Genomic DNA, 20,826 nt, shown 5'->3' on the forward strand with positions numbered 1-20,826 from the left:
AATTAGGCTATTTCCACATTTGGGGTATTGTAAACTGAGCTGTGATAAACAGTCTAGTGTCATTATGGTAAAAGGATTTTTTTTTTTTCCTTCTGGGTATGCTCAGTAATGGGATTGCACAATCAAATGGGAGATCTAGGTTGAGTTCTTTGATATTCTCCATACTTCCTTACAAAAAAGTTATATTACTTCGCAGTCCCAGCAGCACGTGTAAAAGTGTTCCCTTCTCTCCACATCCATGCCAGCATCTGCAGTTTTGAGATTTTGTGATGTGGGCCATTCTCTCTGGGGTTAAATTATATCTCAGGGTGGTTTTTATTTACATTTCTCTAATAATCGGGGATGATGACCATTTTTTCATTTGTTTGTTAGCCATTTGTCTGTTTTCTTTAGAGAAGTTTCTAGTCATCTCTCTTGCCCATTGACATATGTAATTGTTGGCTTTTTTCATGTGGATTAATTTGAGTTCTCTGTAGATCCTACTTAGCAAGCTTTTGTCTGATTCAAAATATGCAAATGTCCATTCCCATTGTGTAGGTTGTCTATTTGCTTTGGTTGTTGTCTCCTCAGCTGTCCAGAAGCTTTTCAGTTTAATTAAATCCCATTTGTTTATTTTGGTTGTTGTTCAATTGCCGTGGCAGTCTTCTTCATAAAGTCTTTACCCAGGCCGGTATCTTCAAGTGTTTTTCCCATGCTTTCTTTGAGGATGTTCATTGTTTCATGCCTTAAATTAGGTCCTTTATCCATCTTGAATCAATTTTTGTGAGTGGAGAAAGGTGTGGATCCAGTTTTAGTCTTTTACATGTGGATATCCAGTTCTCCCAGCCCCATTTATTGAATAGGGATTCTTTTGCCCAGTGTATGTTTTTGTTTCCTTTATCCAAGATTAGGTGGCTGTAAGATGTTAGTTTTATTTCCTGGTTTTCTATTCCATTCCAAATATCTATGTCTTTATTTTTGTGCCAGTACCATGCTGTTTTGATCACTATGGCCTTGTACTACAGTCTAAAGTCTGGTATGCTGATAACCTCAGCTTCGTTTTTATTACTAAGAACTGACTTAGCTATATGGGTTTTTTTCTGGTTCCATACAAATGAAAAATTATTTTTTGGCTAATATCTACTGACAATATTACATAGTCATGGATATAATGAGCATCATTTTTTGTTTCTGATTTTATAGAGAGTACCTATTTTCTTCCTCATTACAAATGATCTGATTATCTAATATTCATTTATGGCTTGTTAATAAAGTGTCTTTTGTTTCTAATTTTTTTGATTTTTAAATACATGATAAATGCTTTAATAGAGATATTTGCATTGCAGTATGGTATCATAGAATCAGGCTCATTTAAAAAAAATGCTTTGCTACAAATCACTGCTTCTATTCAAGTATGTAAAATATTATTCTGCATAAATCTTTTTCTTAAAATTAGAATAAACAAAACAATGGCTTCTAATGATTTCTGAGCAAATTACATAAAACATTATTTACTCGTCGTGTAAAATAAGTCCAAAAACAATTATTTTGAATTGTTTTACTACTTGATAAACATTGTAAATAGAAATCATATCTCTTCCTCGAATTCATGAAATTAATCATTCAGATAGCCCTTCAAAGGTAGTGGATTTGAAATGAAGAAACTTATAGAACTGCAGAATTTTAATGCTGAAGGGAAGACTAATTAATCCAAATTCATTATTTTACCAAGAAGGAATTGATGGATGAGAAAAAAATGTGTTCCAAATCACACAAATTCTCTAGGTATAAATGAATTAGAATCCAGGATGTTCTGCTGGATATGATCTTTCTTCCTTCCTTTCTCTCATTCTCTCATTTTAAATTAATATGAGGATACAAACAATTTGGTTATATGGGTTAGGTTTGTTAGGCAAAGTTCAAGTTGTAGTTGAGCCTTTCACCCAGGGGGTGTGCTGTAGACCCTTAGGCTGTGCCCATTAGGTGTGAGCTTACCAATCCTCTTCTTTCCTCCCCTCTTCATACTCCCCTCTCCCTCATTTTCCTCACCCCTACACACTAACCACTTGAATTTAATTGTTTTTCTCTCTTATTGTTCCCATATTATTATTGAGTTCATTGAAGAATGAATGTTCTTCAATTCCACCCAGGTTAATACAAATACTGTAAAGTCTCCATCGTTTTTATGTCTGAATAGCATTCCATGGTATACATATACCAGAGTGTATAAATCCAATCATGGCTTGATGGGCACTTGGGTTGAATTAATATCTTGGCAATATGAATTGTATTTATCTCAATTTTGTACTGTAGAAAAATTTGGCAAACATGTTGATTGAGCTAGCATCTATTCTTTTAATTTTTTTTCCTCAATAAGGAAAAGATCCTCATTTACAAATATGTGGTACTTAACATTTCAAAAATAGGTACACATTTCCCCATAAAATTGTTAATTGATATCTATTTTTAGGAGGTTTACAGAACTTATGTAAACCAATTGTGAACTATTTTCCACGCAATACAGATTCAGAACCTATTGACAGATATCCAGACTGATATGTAAACAGTTAATTTAAGTCAGGACTTGTCCCCCTATCCTTTCTAATAGCAATGCTATTTATATGTCAGGTCAAATGTAGCACCTTACGCTGTAACACTAGAAAGTTTCTTCTACACTGATATTCATCCATTGTAAGTCATTTTATGAAAAAAATAACAACTAATAAATTAAATCATACAATTTACATTATACTTTCACATATATACTTTCAACTTATACAATTTTTTGAATTAGTAATAAATATATATACTTTTTTTAATACAAAGGGAAATTGTGGCTCGGAATTTAACAGCATTCTTAATACTAGTAAATAACATAGGCTTAATGAAAACCTGGTCTTTGGAGTCCATCTTAAATTCAGTCCATTATATGACTGTATCCCATACCATACGTTAACCTTTTGACTGGTACCTGATCGTTCAAAGAATTTACCCAACCATAGTAAAAAGCACACAGCAAGCACATTGAATGAAGGATCATAAAGCTAATGGTTGTGCTTTCAGAATTCTTCTCTATGTTAAGATTCTCTATTCTCTCTTTCAGAATTCTTCTCTTTTCTTACTTTTACGTATTTATATATTCTTTTGATTATTACATGATTACCTATTATTTATAATAAGATATACTAATATACGAATTTGTGTGTGTCTCTGTGCATGTGTGTGCATGTATACAAAAGTACATGGTAGTGGCAAAATAATGGGGAAATAAAATGTTTTTATTTTATTATTGTTTTTTAATTTTTCATTTAAATTAAATGAAATGGCTTACTTTCTAACATACAGAACCTTGTATCCTAAGTATTATCTTCTACCTTATAAATACCTAAAATCCCATTCACTTAACATTGCCCTAATTGTGTTGTTAAACATTCTCCTCTTCACAAAAAATCATGTAAATTTTTGACAGCCTAAATCTACAATGTATAATTTCATGAATAATATTTATTCAGCAAGTTAAAAAATATGATCCAAACCTGGAACAAATTGGAATTTATGACATCCTATTAATAATCATTGATCTGAAATTGTAAGTAATAAGAACCCATTTGCAAATAATTCTTGCTAATGCGTGCCATCTCAGGTATTAATTTTCTAGTGCTCACTTCAGGAAGTTTTTAGCCTAATATTTCAAACTATGTACAGATGCCACTTTATTCTTCCCCTTTGCTGAGAGTCAGATATTCCTATATAACTATTTTCAGTAAAATCAAATCATACTTTGTTATTTTTCATTTTTGAATGTTGAGAAAATAGGGACAACTAAGAATATAAAGATGTGTACTTCTGTTTAAATGGATTTAAAAAATCATATATTAAATAATTCTGGACTACTTTTCAAGACGTGACTTTTAAGGAACATTTTTAGAAGTAGTCTTCCTGTCAGAAATCAGTTCATATACAATCAATAAATATTGAGTATCAGTCACACAATTAAGAAAACAGTATAGCTAATTTGTAAATTTTCTTTCTGGTGCAGTTCCTTTGGCCTTTTTCTTGCTTGCGTTTCTGCAAATTCTTAAACCTTAAGGTAAGAGCAATCAACCACACTACATTCTAGTAATCACTTACTCGTGCAATTAAATCCAGAAGAAACAGAACTTTCTTTCTTCTTCTTCTTCTTCTTTTTTTCTTTTTTTGAAGATGTTTTTCATCTTCCATCTAGCTGGACTCACGATGGACTAACATATGTGTCTTTGAAAGTACAATTTGGGGGCGGGGCCTGTGGCTCAGTGAGAAAGGCACTGGCCCCATATACCAAGGGTGGCAGGTTCAAACCCTGCCCTAGCCAAACTGAACAACAACAAAAATAGCCGGGCGTTTTGCAGGTGCACGGAGTCCCAGCTACTCGGGAGGCTGAGGCAAGAGAATCGCCTAAGCCCAAGAGCTGGAGGTTGCTGTGAGCTGTGACACCACAGCAGTCTACCGAGGGCAACAAAGTGAGACTCTGTCTAAATAAATAAATAAATAAAAATAAAAGTACAATTCTGCTTTGCCTTGAATTAGGAAAAACTTAGTTCTTTTCTTTTCTTTTTTTTTTTGTATGAGAATATAAAGAGGCATTTTTAATTTCAACCATATGAAACTAATTTTTGACTAAGAATTGGTAAGTAACCCATAAGATAAAATGTAAGTAATTCGAATGTAAGAGTTTAAAAAATGCATCGCTAAATAAGCTAAAACAAGAAAAGGCAAGTACACAAATCACTTTCGCTGACGTTTTCATTGATGTCCACAATTCAAATTTATATACAAAGTAGATCTCACTGCTCTTGCAGAGGCAACATACATAACAGTTTCAATCCGTACAAATAATTGCTACCCCTGCATTTCATGGGCCTATTGTGTACATGAGTATGTTGGAAATGATTACACCAGGAAAATCTCCTACGTCCTATGTCTACTCTGTACAAGACAGAAACGCCGCTTTTTTCTTTGGAAAAAGGTAAATGAAACGCCAACTTGTGACATAATTTCGACTTGGAAGGAGTGGCTCATGAAGAACAGCAGATTCTTAAAAGGACAAAGATGTAGGTATTTGTTCAATACAATAATGGTGACTGACTCACAAAATATAAACTCTTGAAATGTTTATTTTTGTTTTATTTTTTATTTTTTTGCAGCTTTTGGCCGGGGCTGGGTTTGAATCCACCGCCTCTGGATTCAAATCCAGCGCCCTACTCTGTTGAGCCACAGGCACCACCCTGAAATGTTTAAATATAATACACATCATACACAAGGTGACACATACAGAATGTGAGCTAATTATGTAGGAATCACACTCCTGCCTGTCCCTGCCTGGGAAAACCAGAAGTCAGATCCAGTTCCCTGTCTACTCTAGTTAATGATAGGAGGTAAAAACATACAGACTTGCTGACCAACTTCGGTTTGAACTCATGACTGTACTCAGAGAGCCCTTGGCACAGCTTGACATTTCTACTGCATATTTTTAGTCTTCTTATTCTCCCATTATCCTAAAAATCTATTTCACATTCTACTCTCTCCAGGTCCTTGCTTCTTCAAATCCTACTCGCTCACACCTGGAGAGAGTTCTTACCTCACTGATAAAATAAAAGCCATCAGAAGGCAATTGGCCACTGCAATGGTTAAGAAAGGAATCAGTGTCCAGTGCGGAGGGGCTGCGGCAACTGTCATTAGAACAAATATTAATAGTTTTTCTTTATTTTCATCTTTTTTTTTTTTTAATCAGAGTCTCACTGTTTCCCAGGCGAGAGTGCTGTGGCATCAGCCTAGTTAAGACAAGCACAACTTCTGGGTTCAAGTGCACCTCCTGCCTTAGCCTCCTGAGTTGCTGGGACTACAGGCACCGGCCACAACACCCAGCCAATTTTTTCTATTTTTAGTAGAGATGGAGTCTTGGTCATGCCTAGGCTAGTCTTGAACTCCTGAGCTCAAAAGATCCTCCCCAAACTGCTTAGGATTACAGATGGGCACCACGTCAGTCCATAATAGTTTTGATCTCTTTATCTCTATTTCTGCCTCTGTCACCTCTGGCTCTGGCTCTGGCTCTGGCTTTAGCTCTCGTTCTTGCTCTTGCTCTAACTCTCGCTCTGGCTCTGGCTCTCTCCTTTTATCTTCTAATTCACGTATTCTGTGAAGCCAAAGTCCGGGGATGCCATGGCAGCTCGATAGTAATCACATAATATACCCTTTTTACTTTTCCACTATCGTGTTCTTAGTGAGTGGTTTCTATCCTCAGGTTGGACACATAGGCGTCATATGAGTACAGAAACTTTAATTAAGTATTCCAGACAGAAAAGGAAACAACGAAGGGAAAAGTACACATCTCCAGCTGATACAACTCCCTTTAAAGGTATTCGAAAAGAAAACACCTCATTTCATCTTCCGCTTTTTAGCATCTCTCCATCCTCCTGGGAGCCTGGGCATAGGGCAGAGCTACTGAGGGCAAGTCAATGTCTAAGGAAGACAGAATGCATATTGGATAGGCAACTAGTGATATTTATGACAATGTCCCGCTTCGCTAAATCTTCGTTCAGAATCTGAGGTCTCTGGATGATGTTTAAGTTTCTCCATCTCATCTGGATGTTATTTTGCAAAGCAGCTTCCATAGGTGCCTTGAATTCACCATTTTCTTACATGACTTTGCTAATAACAGCGAGAAGGAGTCACCACATGAACTGTTCTAAACCTTTCCTGCCATTTATTTAGTTTTATAACCTCAGTACGCATGCAGTTTATTTTCAAACATACATCAACTGATGGTTTGATTAAATGGTTGTTATTATCATTTCCTAACGGCGTCTCTGTCTTGCACCTTATGAAACTTTTATAACTGCTTTCTCACGGCCTTGTTCAGCCACATTTTAGTTTAGTTGCTACTTACACTTCACTTCCCAATATGTTTCTTTCAAGAACTGTGTTTAGTAAACCCTAAAAAACGTGTAACAACGTTGGAGGCTTTTCCCCCCCAGCTAAAACATGTCTGAAAGCACTCCAGCCATGGCTGCTTCTGATGGCTGCCTACTCACTAAACTCATAATGAGTATCTTCCATCTTAGAATAGATGAGATTACTGGCTGAGTTTCAGTCTACTTTTCCTCTTTCTAGGAAAGTTGACTGAAGAATGGTTGATTTTTATTGTTTGCTCTTATTAATCACAATGTATCATGCTTATTCTCATTAGCCAAAGCTATTGCAAGCACAGTTGTGTCATGTCATTTTAGCTGGAAATATTGTCCAAATGTGGGGTCACCAATCCCAGGTCCGGGGCTCATTAGTGACTGAGCCGTGCGTGAGAGCAAAGCTGCATCTGTATTCACAGCCACTCCCATTGCTCACATCGCTGCCCGAGCTCCACCTCCTGTCAGATGAGTGGAGATGTTCCATTCTCAGAAGAGCGTGAACCTGCTGGAAACTGCACATGGGAGGGATCGAGGCTGCGAGCTCTTCATGACAATCTGATGCTTGATCATCTGAGGTGGAGCAGAAGCAGTGGTGCTAAGGCTGGGCAATGGCTGCAACTTCAGATTATTATTAGCAGAGAGGCTTGACTGCACACAGACCATAATAAATCAATTGCTTAAAGACTCATATCAAAACCATCCCCTCCACCACCACCCAGTCTGTGGAAAAGTTTTCATCCATGAAACCAGCCCCTGGTGTGAAACAGGTTGGGCATTGCTGGTCTAGCCCCAGTAGTTTAAGGATTATTCAATAATTACAAAGGAGAGACTAGATATTAAACGTAGTACATACTTCCAACATATGTGCTCATGCACTCACGCAGGCCGCTTCACCTTCTGCTACGGTAGGCAATACTTAGGCTCCTATCTGACGCTAAGGCTTCCCGTTGTACTCTGCATCCACACCTCATTACATTTGGCCCACGCACAGTTATCAATCTTGTGATTTTTGCTCATTTCTTTTTTATAGGTTGTCCCAGTAGTTGCCCCGCATGTTGCAATACATAGGGAAAATGGCAAATTGAAGTTAACTGTACGTTTGCTTGCAAAATACTTGTCACACAATTTTACAAAGAATTGGCCAACAGGCAAAGAATATTTTGTAAATATTTTATAAATGTTTATAGTGAATATTTTGTAAATAAGGGTACATTTAGCTACAATTTTTGACTTTTCCTATGCCTGGCAACTTAAGGAGAAACTTTCGGGATACCCTGTTTATTGAGCCACCTAACAAGGTGGCCATTATTACATTTAAATTTAATTAAATATAATTAACTATCCAGTTTCTCAGTTACGTACATGTATTTCAAGAGTTCAGTAGCCACATGTGGCTAGTGGCTATCACCCTGATAATGCAGGTTAAAAATGCTCCCATCTTTGTAGAAAAATACAAGACAGCCACATATAATGAAAATATAAGAGCTTCATATCATCTGAAGATAATAAAGTAGTACTTATCAAAAGTTGAGAGAGGCAGCAAGTGTTTATACACGAAGAGTATAGCTTTAAATGTATAAGTAGAAAAGAAGACACTTTCTAATGAGTTTAGAAAACTGCAACATAATTCCAATGATTATTGTCTTATTATAAAGAAAATACTAAGACAATAAATTAGCAAAATTTAAAATAGCCCAATAAAGAGCATCACCAAAGCCAAAAGTTGTTTTTTTTGAAATTAGTAATGAAATTTATCAACTTTCCAGGCTTACCCAGTAAAAACAAATGTCACATAGAAAAAATTTTACTTTTATCACCAAAGCCAAAAGTTGTTTTTTTGAAATTAGTAATCAAATTTATCAACTTTCCAGGCTTACCCAGTAAAAACAAATGTCACATAGAAAAAATTTTATGAATAAAAAGGGATATAATAACATATGTAACAGTGATTAGAAATAAAATGGGAGACATGCTAGTAACACCTTTGTTTGAATAAATTTGAAGTATAACCAGAAATATACAATTATCTAGAAAAACACAATTTAGTCAAGAATAAATATAAATGAAACCCTGACTAATCATGTAACCATTACAGTAATTTATATAATAGTGAAAGAAAAAAAATACAGTAGCATAATATTATTAGATAATAATAATTATTACTGTACTAGGTGTACAGACTAGCTCTACAAACTATTCAGTGAATCGATCATTCTAATACAATAGAAAAGTATGATAGAAATGAGGAATATTAACTTATTCTCTTTGTTCGTTGCACTTAATAATATAAGGAATGAGAGCACAAAAATGAAAATGCAAACTAATGAACAAAAAAAGTAAAATATATTGCAATAAGCATTAAATCAAGTGGCATATGAAAAAGAGGTACAATATGAATGAATTTAGTTCACCCCCGAAATGACAAGTTAAATTAACAATAGAAATATATTACCACCATTACTGATTAAGGAAAAATGATAGAAACATTCTAGTAATGCAATATAACAATAACCTTAAAAACATAAATATTTAGTAACTATGATAGTTATTTTTAGAAAAATATAAAGTACTGTATTTAAACAAAGTGTGTCCACAGAAACAACCCTACAATCCACTCCATTATTAACGAGGAATTTTTTTAATATTCTCTTTAAAATTAGAAGCAAAACATTAATTTCAATTATTAGTATTGTCTAATATTAAAATGAGATTTTGTTTTTCTCTAAAAATTTTTGCAAACTGCTTAAGTTTATATTTCCTACACAGTTAACCCTGAACACTGGAAGAGTCTTAAACTTAGGCTTAAACTTGGCTTAGAATTGAAGCAGATCCTACAAAGGTACATATATAACATTAAAGTATAACTCAGTCCCTCAGTATTTATTTGGGAAACTTATTAAGAGGTACAATGCATGGACTCCGATATGTGTATTTAAGCAATCTATTTTTATATAATTTCCCCAAATATGCTAAGGAAAGGGAAATTATTAATCCAAATAAATAAGATAGTATCACCCAATAATGGAAGACGGTGTGTAAAACTACCTCCAATTAGGAGGAGCAAAGATGAATTAGCAGCCTCTAACAACCCAGAGTCACAGAAATCCTGGGAAGAGAATGTTTAGGTTAAGACCTATTGTCCCTTTAGGAAGGGAGAAAGTGATTTTAAGTATATTGATTATTTTGCAAGGTGCAGGGACAGGAGAATCATTAGAGCAGTGATTTTCAGCTGGTGTGCCACGGAACCCTGCTGTGCCGTGTGAGGATCTTAGGTGTGCTACGAAGATTTTTAAATATCATTAATTAAATTATTTTCAAAGGAAATTCAAAGCACAGTAAATATATCATTTTTATTATTCTTTTTTTGATTGTCATAATTTACGTGTACCATGGAAGTTTAACTGGAGGTTCACATGTGCTATGAAATAAAAAGGTTTGAAAAACATTGCATTAAACCAATGTCCTTAATGGAAAACAATACAATATTCATTTTATGGGCCATTGTGTGATATAATTAATCATAAGAATAGCATAACTACAAATGTGAAAAAAACAAAATATACACATATTAATAGCAAGTTAAGAAATGAAAAAAATTATCAGTGGAAGACATCCTTAGAGAATGTAGTCTTTGGCTTTTCCCTCATATTTCATGTATCAAATCATCTGTCATGCACTTACTTTTAGACATTTGAGGCATTATTTTAATTGTATTTATATATTAATGTAATATCGACCTTGTTTAAAGCTCTGAATACTTAAAAATATGTATATGTGAGCGATATTTAAGTTTTGTCCTTTTCCTGCAACCAACATTGCTTCTCAGCATTTTAAGGAGATGAGTGTTAATCTAAAATTTTCTAAATTCCTTCAGGGATTCTGCCACCACCTCTTGTTCACAGTGCTAATGTGAAACATTGTATCACATTTTAGAAACTATCAAGACAAGACATATCATTGAATTATTATTTTTTACTATGACCTCGGAGGCAAAAATATGTTTGTACTCAATTACATTTCCTCCATCTATTTAGGTTGGTATAATAAATACCACAAACTGGGTAGTTTGTAAAAAACAGAAAAATTTTTTTTCACTGTTCTGGAAGGTGGGAATTCCAAGACCAAGGTACGTGCAAATCTGATGTCTGGTGAAGGCCTGAGTTTCCATGGACGGCTCTTCCTTTCTATGTCCTCACAAAGTAGAAGGGGAGAGCACACCCCCTTGAGACAACTTTATAAAAAGGTGTAATAATTCCACGTGAGGGGGCTTTAGCTAAGGACATAATCACTTCTCCAAGGCCTCACTTGTTAACACCATATCTCTATGGATTTGATATCTAGTTTATGCCTAATACAAATACTTCAATCATAAAAGCCATGGCAAATATCAACATCATTTTACTTCTACATCCTCTGCTCAATATTTCTTAACAGTGTTGAACACAATAAGGCCCTTATTTTACTTCTATTGTCTTCCACCTTTTTCAAACCTCCTTTATTCTGACATTTTTGCTCATTCTCATTTTATTTCCACTTCTCTTAAAACAATTCTACCGTTTTCCATAATGTTAGTTGCTTCCATCTCTCCTTATTAATTTTGTTCATAATGTATAAACCTTGATGCTGTAAGATAAATATAATTATTAAAACATGGCCATCCAAATAGATTATCTTTTAAAAAGGACCCTAAAACTGCATGAATGAAGATCTAAAGTCTGAGAAAAACCCACAAAATATCAGTATTAAAATATCTGTGAGAAAAATAAAAAGTGTAATCTAGTAATTCTGAGGAATTTTGAGTCTTAAAATTAAATAGTTAATAATGAATTTGTTGGTAGATTTCATAATATAGAATGAAGATGCTTTACTGTAATATGTATTATTTATTATGTGATATCCCTTATTCTAATAAAATACACAGTGGGTTAATAGTTCAGAAGCTGAGGCATAGTTCAGCTTCTGCCTCTAACCAACCACTTTGGACAGTGATCCACATCCCCAGGTCTTGTGGTATTTCAGTGACATGCATAGGAAGACGGTTGAAGGATGTGCTGGCATATTTACACACCAAGAAAGCAGTGATGCTCATCAATGCAAATATGATTTTCCTTTTTATAGAATCCCACTGTTACTTGGTTTTATATATAGGTATCTTTCTTATACTAGAATCCAATAAAATATTGAACCGCCACTCTAAAGACCGAGCAAGCTAATCAATCTCCTTTCTGACAAATATAAAACTACTCTCTGTCATTCATTTCATGCTTCATATTCATTGTTTGCTTTTCAAACAGTTATGAAGCTTTCTGCTCTCTTCCAAATTACCTTAAAATACAGATCCTGTGTTAGGATTTGAGATACCCAAGGGCTTTCCTGGTGGAATGGCAGCTCTTTGATATATTGTAGGATTAAGTAATTAAATAAAACACTATGTTCTTAAAATTTTGCTGTTATGAATACGGTTGCAGAAGTGAGTTTGGAATTATTTTTTAAAAAAATCTTATAAGCCGGCATTTTACTTTTTAATTACCACCTTCTAATGAAAAGAACCCACAAATGTTTAGGCAAGCTTGAAAAATCAAGGAAGACCTCAAAAAGTCAGCATGCAAGTTATCTAAAGGCCAATTCGTATATAATCAAATTAATACAGAATGACCGTTTCAGGGAGAGGTTATAGCATAAGAATTGTACAAATGATTCAGACGAGAATAACACCAGAAGACATAAAAAAATAGCTCGGTGTGTCGGGAGCATGGAGATAAGCAGAAATATGAGAGGAGCTCGAGGGACGAATCACTAATGACATTTCCTATCTTGCTAAAGTTATTGGATTTTATCCTGGGGATTTTAGGTGGGGGAGTGACCCTATCAGGTGTGTGTTTGAAAAAGAGTCTCATATCAGCAGCGTGAAGGAGAGGTCTGACAGGGATCTGAAGGGGAATGAACATTTAATAGATAGTGAGAGATGCAAAGAACCACAGAGACAGTGCACATTAGTGAGCCTTCAAAAATGTTTATTGAGTTGAAACGAATTGAAGAAGTTGGTTGAAACTTTCCTTTCTCACGTCTTATTTTTAGAAAATGTCAATAGCTGCTATTCATTGGGTTACTTCAAAGTTTCTCCCCTGAACCCCCGTGAGGGTGTGAGACAGTTGAAGTCTGGGTGAATGACCCATCTCATCACAGATGCTTCAAAAATGTCATCAAACATTCCTCTACAGATGGGCCTATTGTTCAGCATGTCTTTACAGGTCCTGAGTCTTATGCTACAGTGTGATGTACAAAATAGTATTCTGCTTTTGGCACTGAAATTCCATGCGAACCTTAATTATTCCCTTTACCCTTGGATAAACAGCATGTCAGCAATTGTGTCCACTTTGATTGCATTACTTTACCCTTTGGTTACTAACTACTCTTGCAGATTTTGTTTATACTCTTTCTCTTTTTCTTCTGGGTCATTTTCCGAATGTTTTTCCCATAAAATAAATCATTTAGCAGTTTCTTGTCAATACTTTTGAAAGTTTAGATATATCAAAGAACCAGCTGCCCACTGATGAATGAGAGCTTACTGAAGTGTGTTTATTTTTGAAACACTTTAACATTTTTTGAATGTGTCATCACAACACTATCATATAAATGAAAAGAAATATAAATTTTCTTATTTTACAAATCAGCTGACCAAGATACAAAAAATTGACTTGTAAGAAGATGGTAAAAGTACTTAACAAAAAAAAAAAAAAAGAAAAAGTCTCACAACTAAAAATCATTATTGTAATATCTATAGTATCTACTGTATATGGGTGCTTACAATTTTAGGTCAGTCTTGACAATGGAAAAATGTTATTATATAGACACATTTTTTTAATGGGTGTATGTGTTTCCAACCTCATATGCTGAAATGCTTACAAATAATAATAAACCCAGGCCTATTGAGCACTTTGGCAAACATATGCAGACTCCTAAATAGCATTCTCCATTACGATGAATTGGAAGACCTTGGAAAAAATAACTGACTTAAAATATGGTGCAAACAATGTATAAATTTGGTCTGAAAGATTTTGGTACATTCCCCAAATCCAAGAAGCTTTGAAAAATTCCCAGGAACACGTCAAAAGGATTCATAGTACAACTGGAAGAGGCTTATATTGTTAAGATGAGAAAATTGGAGCAGCAAAACAAGTGGTTACTGAAAAAATGATTGAAATTAATGATTAAAGAAATACGATAAATTCACAAATTGGTATTGCTATTTAACAAAAATTCCCTTAGTCACTTCTACAAGGCAATCATGCCTTGTGTAAACTGAGAAAGGGAAAAACTTCAACATTCATCCTGACATTCTTGTAATGAACTACAGCAAAATAACTAATGAGTTTTTAAAAATTAATGATTCTGGATGACAAAGGAAAAAAAACTGCTAAACCTGTAGCATCATCATATGACAACCACTAATGAAATCGTAGAGATGCTGAAGAGGAATCAGCTAACCACACTTGAACCCATTAATCAATATTAGTCAAATTTCTTCTTGTGAAAAAGGAAAAGCAAACTCAAAATTTTTATTGCAGGAAATACAAATATTTCACTAAAAAGTTGTACAATAATTATTTTCTTCTTATGTGATAAGTGGACAAAGGAACTATTCTGGGAGAGAAAGATAACGACATTGGAGGAGTGGGAGCTACTGATAAAATGTAAGACTCAAATATGTCTAAAGGGTCCGCAGAGCAGCAATGTGTAGCAGCTACTCAGGGAACATAGCATAGACTGGGACTGAATAGAGATTATATCTTGACCAGATACAAAGTCACGAGACAGTTTCTTGGATGTCATTTTGATTTCCCACAGTCTAAATGTACTCAGATACACGAACATGATAAAGTCTGGAGCTGGAAAGATTCTATTGACCCAAATGGGTAGAGCTGGTGAGAAAAAAAAGAGGCACTGGAGCCAGGCCACAGACAGATGCTGCAGACCCTCCCACATGGCCTGCAGCCCATCTTGTTGCTTACTACATTTGACAACATTTGAACTTGAAAGTTATCCTTCAGACTTGAAAGAATTGTATCTTCTTTTTTGTTAAAAATTAATATTAAATCATAGCTGTGTACATTAATGTGATCATGGGGCACCATACACTGGTTTTATAAAAAGTTTGACACATTTTCATCACACTGGTTAACATAGCCTTCCTGGCATTTTCTTAGTTATTGTGTTAAGACATTTATATTCTACATTTACTACATTTCACATGTACCCTTGTAAGATGCACTGCAGGTGTAATCCCACCAATCACCCTCCCTCTGCCCATCCTCCCCCCTCCCTTGCTTCCCTTTCCCCCTTCCCCCTATTCTTAGGTTATAACTGGGTTATAGCTTTCATATGAAAGCCATAAATTAGTTTCATAGAAGGGCTGAGTACATTGGATACGTTTTCTTCCATTCTTGAGATACTTTACTAAGAAGAATATGTTCCAGCTCCATCCATGTAAACATGAAAGAGGTAAAGTCTCCATCTTTCTTTAAGGCTGCATAATATTCCGTGTTAGCTGGCACATTGAAGATTTGTTTACATTAATGCTGCATCTGACATTTATCATAGTTAATTTAAAGAGCATTATCGATAATCATAGAATGGTGGAATATTAAAAACTGAGACATCCACATATGGTAGGTAATAAATGATTCACATTATATCAAAGAATAAGCTAGTCCAGAATCATAATTTTTATTTAGTTGTAGTTGGTCAAGAACTTAGCATAGGTAAGTATTTCATAATAAAATTGAGCATTTTACTCAGTTCTGATTTTCTAAAATGTCTCTTGTGTTACATAATATTATTAACACCAGGTAGGAGTTTCTGTGAGAAATACATGGAGTTTTATGTGATGTTATTTTATTTAGAAAATAAAACAAAAACTAAACATTTGCTTAATTCGGCCAAATAAAGATTATATGTGCCATTCCATAAATAAGAGAAACTTGAAATTTATATTATGTTAGTAAATAGAATTAGATTTTTTATAAATCAAATACAACAATTCCATAATCCCTACCTTGTTCCAAAATGAATGCTTTATTTGTAAGATAGTTGCATTGTGGAAATATTTTCAAATGAAGCACAATTGTGATTTCCCTTATTTAGAATTTTATTGTCTATAGCAATGTAGACAAATAATGATTTTATATTATTTTATTAAAATTATTAACACAATACAAACTATATCATAATCTTTATAAGTGATCTTATTTCAAAATTTAAACGTTTATAATTTTCTCATTTCTCTATATTTTCTCATTAAAGGGAAAGTATTTTGGGTGTGTTTGCAATGATTCTTCATAGATCATATGGAAAACCAATGAATTGTTATCTCAACAAGGGTTAGGGAGCTAATGCAACTTCATGCGAGTCCAACTTCTCTTCTAATTCTGTGTCTTTTACTCTTTTCAAAAAGGTGTTGAAAAACCTTTTTCAACATGTAGTCACTGTTAAATAGGAATTAATTCATAAACATTCGCTTGTACATGTGGAAGTAAAAGTCAGTGGAAACCAAGCAAGTAGGAGGGAGAGGAAGGGGGATGGGTATATTCACACCTAACAGGTACAGACCATGTTACCGGCATCATGGATACACGTATAACTTTGACTCAAATTGCACAAAAGCAATTCACGTAATCAAAACTTTTGTACTCCTATAGTATTTGGAAGATAAATGAATGAAGAAAGAAAGAAGGAAGGAGGGAGGGAGGAAGGAAGGAAGGATGGATTAAGTAAGTTTCCTAAAGTACTTCCCAATAAACTCTTCCTGTTATACCTCTGTTCCAAGAAATCCCACTAAGGCATGGAAAGTTTATCTCAGCAGTGGCTCCCTTATTATGGTCAGGTCAGAGACATGACAGATGATCGCACTGCACAGAGCAGAAGATTCAAAGAACTGCTCCCACACACCAAAAAGCCACCCTCTTCACTAAAATATGCAACAGCATGTCACCCACCATATCCTTACACTGCTGACTTCCAAGTGAAAGTCTCTAGTAAAAGTTTCAATATTCTGCTGTCTATTTCCTTGGGTAGGCATCATTAACATTGTCTTTCCAAACTGAGAGAAGGGAGCCAGGCTTTGAATCCATATTAACTGATCATTGGATATGGGTAGTTGTAAAGACAGGGCACAGTCGTAGATGGGAACCTTCTTTTGGCTGATGGCAATACACTGAGATAGACTCATCTTTGAACTTTTAGTGTCCAAGAATGCTGGCATCGTGGTCCTGAGAGGGAGACCCCAACTATGCACCACAGCTACAAGTCAATTGTGTGGTATGGGTATTCAACCTCCTGGCTGTTTAACCTCCAAGTCCAGCTTTCCGGCTCACCAAGAAATTGTATGTTAAGAAGCTTAGTCACATGCCTTTTGTTTAATTAAAATACAGTAGAAACTCTGTAAGTTGAATATCCAAGGGATGGTAACAAATTGGTCAACATATGGAGGTGGTCAACATAAGGAACTGGGGCTCAGCACCTGTGGCTCAAGTGGCTAAGGCGCCAGCCACATACACCTGAGCTGGTGGGTTCGAATCCAGCCCGGGCCGCCAAACAACAATGACAGCTGCAACCAAAAAATAGCCGGGTGCTGTGGCCGGCCCCTGTAGTCCCAGCTACTTGGGACGCTGAGGCAAGAGAATTACTTCAGCCTAGGAGCTGGAGGTTGCTGGAGTTGTGATGCCACAGCTTTCTACTCAGGATAATAGCTTGAGGCTCTGTCTCAAAAAAAAAAAAAAAAAAAACATAAGGAAATGGACCTGCTGTACTGATAGGTAAATGTGTTGCCTGTCTGGTCTATGAAAATTAGGTCAACTTAAGGAGGTGGCCAACCATGGAGGTATACTATAGGTTCTATTTCATTCAAGTAACCGTCCTGGCTGATAACCTTCTATTTCATTAATTTATTCTAAATTCTTACAGAGGTTTCTTATCCCACTGATAACTGAAAATTAGAATGTTTCATCATACAATGAAGAGAGGGCTTTCAAGATGGTATAAGGACTATTGGTATAAAACAGGGAATAGAGAAAATCAGTCTTTATGTATGTGCTTCTCCTAATCTTTCTTTATGTTGGAGAGTGTAAGTGAAGATTATGTGTCACAGAGGTGATAATGGTGTCGTTTTCATCTCAGTCTACTCCACAAGAAGCTCCCTCATTGACCAGCACAGGGACGAGGCAGGAGGGTCAGAGCGGAGGGAGGCGTTACGCATGTCTTCACCAAAAAATAAAGGCAGAAAGAAAGAAAGAAAATATAGCCAAATGGCGGTAGATTGGATGAAAATGGGTTATTTGTGTTTGTCTTACTATTTCTCCTAGAAGGTAAATATTAATTAGGTAGAACAAAGGCAAGCCCTACTCCAGCAGGTAAAACTTGCAATAATAATATATGTATGCATCCATGCCCCAGGAGACTCGGAAACATTCTAATTGCTCTCGAAGATTGCAAAAAAAAAAAAGTAAGCCAGGTGAACTTTTTAGCAAGAAGTTACTCCCCTTTGCTCATTATCTTCTTTAAGTCTGCGTTCTCTAATTCTATAATTCGGATGTGTGACTATTAGGATGGCAGGAATAGCCTCCTGCCAGGAGTAACACAGTGTGGGAGCCAGGATAGAAAACAGAGATTGTATCAGAAAAAACCTGACATGTAGAGAATGTCTGGAGAACCTGAGAGGAATCTCAGTAGTAATTGCAGAAGAAGCATTGGCAAGGAGCTTGGAGGCTCAGGAAGGCCAACAGAGCCTTGAAACACCACTGATTTTCAAGTGCTGTGGGCTGCTGGTAGGACTATTAAGCCCACGAAGGAAATCTCTGCAGCCACTGCTGTTGATCCATCTGCAGAAAGTTTCATATGCCAGTTTTCTTAATTAGGGTGGGCGAGGAGGGCGTCCTGTTGAGATTAAGTCCACAGGACAATAAAGGAAGAAACTGCTTTCCACTTAATGGAGATGCTACCAAGAAATGTGCTAATTATCAAGACAGAAGAACATTTTGTGTATGTGGTAACTGCAGTTCTTAAATGAAAAGGTTTGAGGTGATCTTTGGAGTCATTATTGAACAAGGAACAGTGCAGTCTGCTGAGAATGTTGATTCAACTAACCGTTCCAAGTATATTTATTTGATCTCCAACCCTGCTTTACCTAGAGTTCCACTGTGCTCAGAGTGTGCAATAGATCTTCTCCTTTTCACCTAAGAAAGGGCATTCAGAAGCATTATTTTCAACTAGACAAAGATGTGTTTTTTTTTTAATTTTATTAGGATGTGTAAATTTCATGTATGCTTATTCTGGAAAATGAAAAATATTTTTAAATATGGCAGGATCTTGTAGCTGCAGAAAGTTGTGACATCATTCTCCTCAAAGGGTTCACGACAGATACTTCTATAATAACAGGTTAACAAGAGAAAAGCATAGCAAATTTATTTAATCAAAGTTTTGTTTAACACAGGAAGCTTCAAATAATGAAGACCGAACGACTCAGAGAAAAGTGTTTTCATGTGTAGGTTCAATGAAGAAGGGGCTGCTGTGTGGACAGAAAGCTGTGATTCCAGGGCAATAGACTGAGGAGGAGAATCCACAAGGCCTGTCTGTTCAGATTTTTTTCTGGCTTCTCTGTGCAGCATTCTTTCCTCCCAGGTATGAGGCAGGACCCCTCAGGAATAAAGATCTCTAAGAGAGAGGCAAGAGACTGACAGTTTTAGGTTTTCTGGCTTGCTTGGGGAAAGGGATTTTAGTTTCTATGACCTATTTTGGGGGAAAGGAATTCTGGATTCTATAATATGCTTGAGTATAGAAAAAGGGGCATGAATAGGAGGACAGAATCAGACCAGAAATACCTTGCTCAGGAGGTCTCCAAGGCCTTCAGTTCAAAGAACTTAGCACACCAAGCCTATGTACTTTGAGGTATCATGTTCTGCCTCCAAAATACACACTATTGACGCAACAAATGCCCAATGTCATGTTTCACGTATAAATCATAATAACAATGTTTTCATTTTAGTATTTCCTGGTTTTTTTTTAACATGTTTCCTCCTTATAGCTTTATAATGTTACCCATTCTGCAAGATAGACGACATGTGAAGAGTGTTTGTAAATAGCATCTAGCTCTACAATACTGGATTAGCATTTTAATTAGTATTAACCTTTTGTATTATTTTGTTTTCATGTTACATTTCTCCACTGATTTTAAAATCACATTCACCTGGCTTTGTGAGTTAAATAAATATGAAAGATATTCTTTTTATTCTTTTTATCTCTCTCTCTTTTTTTTTTGTAGAGACAGAGTTTCACTTTATGGCCCTTGGTAGAGTGTCATGGCATCATACAGCTCACAGCAACCTCCAACTCCTGGGCTTAAGCAATTCTCTTGCCTCAGCCTCCCGAGTAGCTGGGACTACAGGCGCCTGCCGCAACGCCCGGCTATTTTTTTTTTTTTTTGGTTGCAGTTCAGCCGGGGCCGGGTTTGAACCCACCACCCTCGGTATATGGGGCCGGCGCCTTACCGACTGAGCCACAGGTGCCGCCCTATTCTTTTTATCTCAAACTTTCTCTGACTACTTTAAAAATTGTTGCTCATGTATTTGATTTTTAAAGATGCCATTTATAAATTAGCTTGACAGAAAGGCCATAGCAGGTGATATTTATAATTGGATCTTCCTTACTAATATGTTCACGTCAGGTTTGCGTGAACACTTGGGACATAAAACAATATATCTTTTCTAAGTTAAGATTTTTTTTCTAAATTAGAAGACTTATTTGACAACTAATAATATAATGTATTACTTTATAGTATTTAGCCAGGTGTGGTAGAGTATAGCAGTAGTCCTCACTACTGAGGAGGCTGAGGCAGGAGGATTACTTGAGT

General features: G+C 35.6%; 1 protein-coding gene across 1 annotated transcript in view; it reads right to left on the minus strand.

Annotated features, from left to right (window-relative positions):
* Window positions 1-17,184, minus strand: part of LOC128566419 (uncharacterized) — a 73,038-nt gene extending 55,854 nt beyond the window's left edge. Inside the window, exon 1 of the mRNA XM_053563309.1 lies at window positions 16,930-17,184. Within this exon, the coding sequence (XP_053419284.1) occupies window positions 16,930-17,184 (255 nt within the window). The remainder of the gene's footprint in view (window positions 1-16,929) is intronic.
* Window positions 17,185-20,826: the final 3,642 nt, after the last annotated feature.

Source organism: Nycticebus coucang, chromosome 15 (assembly GCF_027406575.1).
Source record: "Nycticebus coucang isolate mNycCou1 chromosome 15, mNycCou1.pri, whole genome shotgun sequence".
Lineage (NCBI taxonomy): Eukaryota > Metazoa > Chordata > Mammalia > Primates > Lorisidae > Nycticebus > Nycticebus coucang.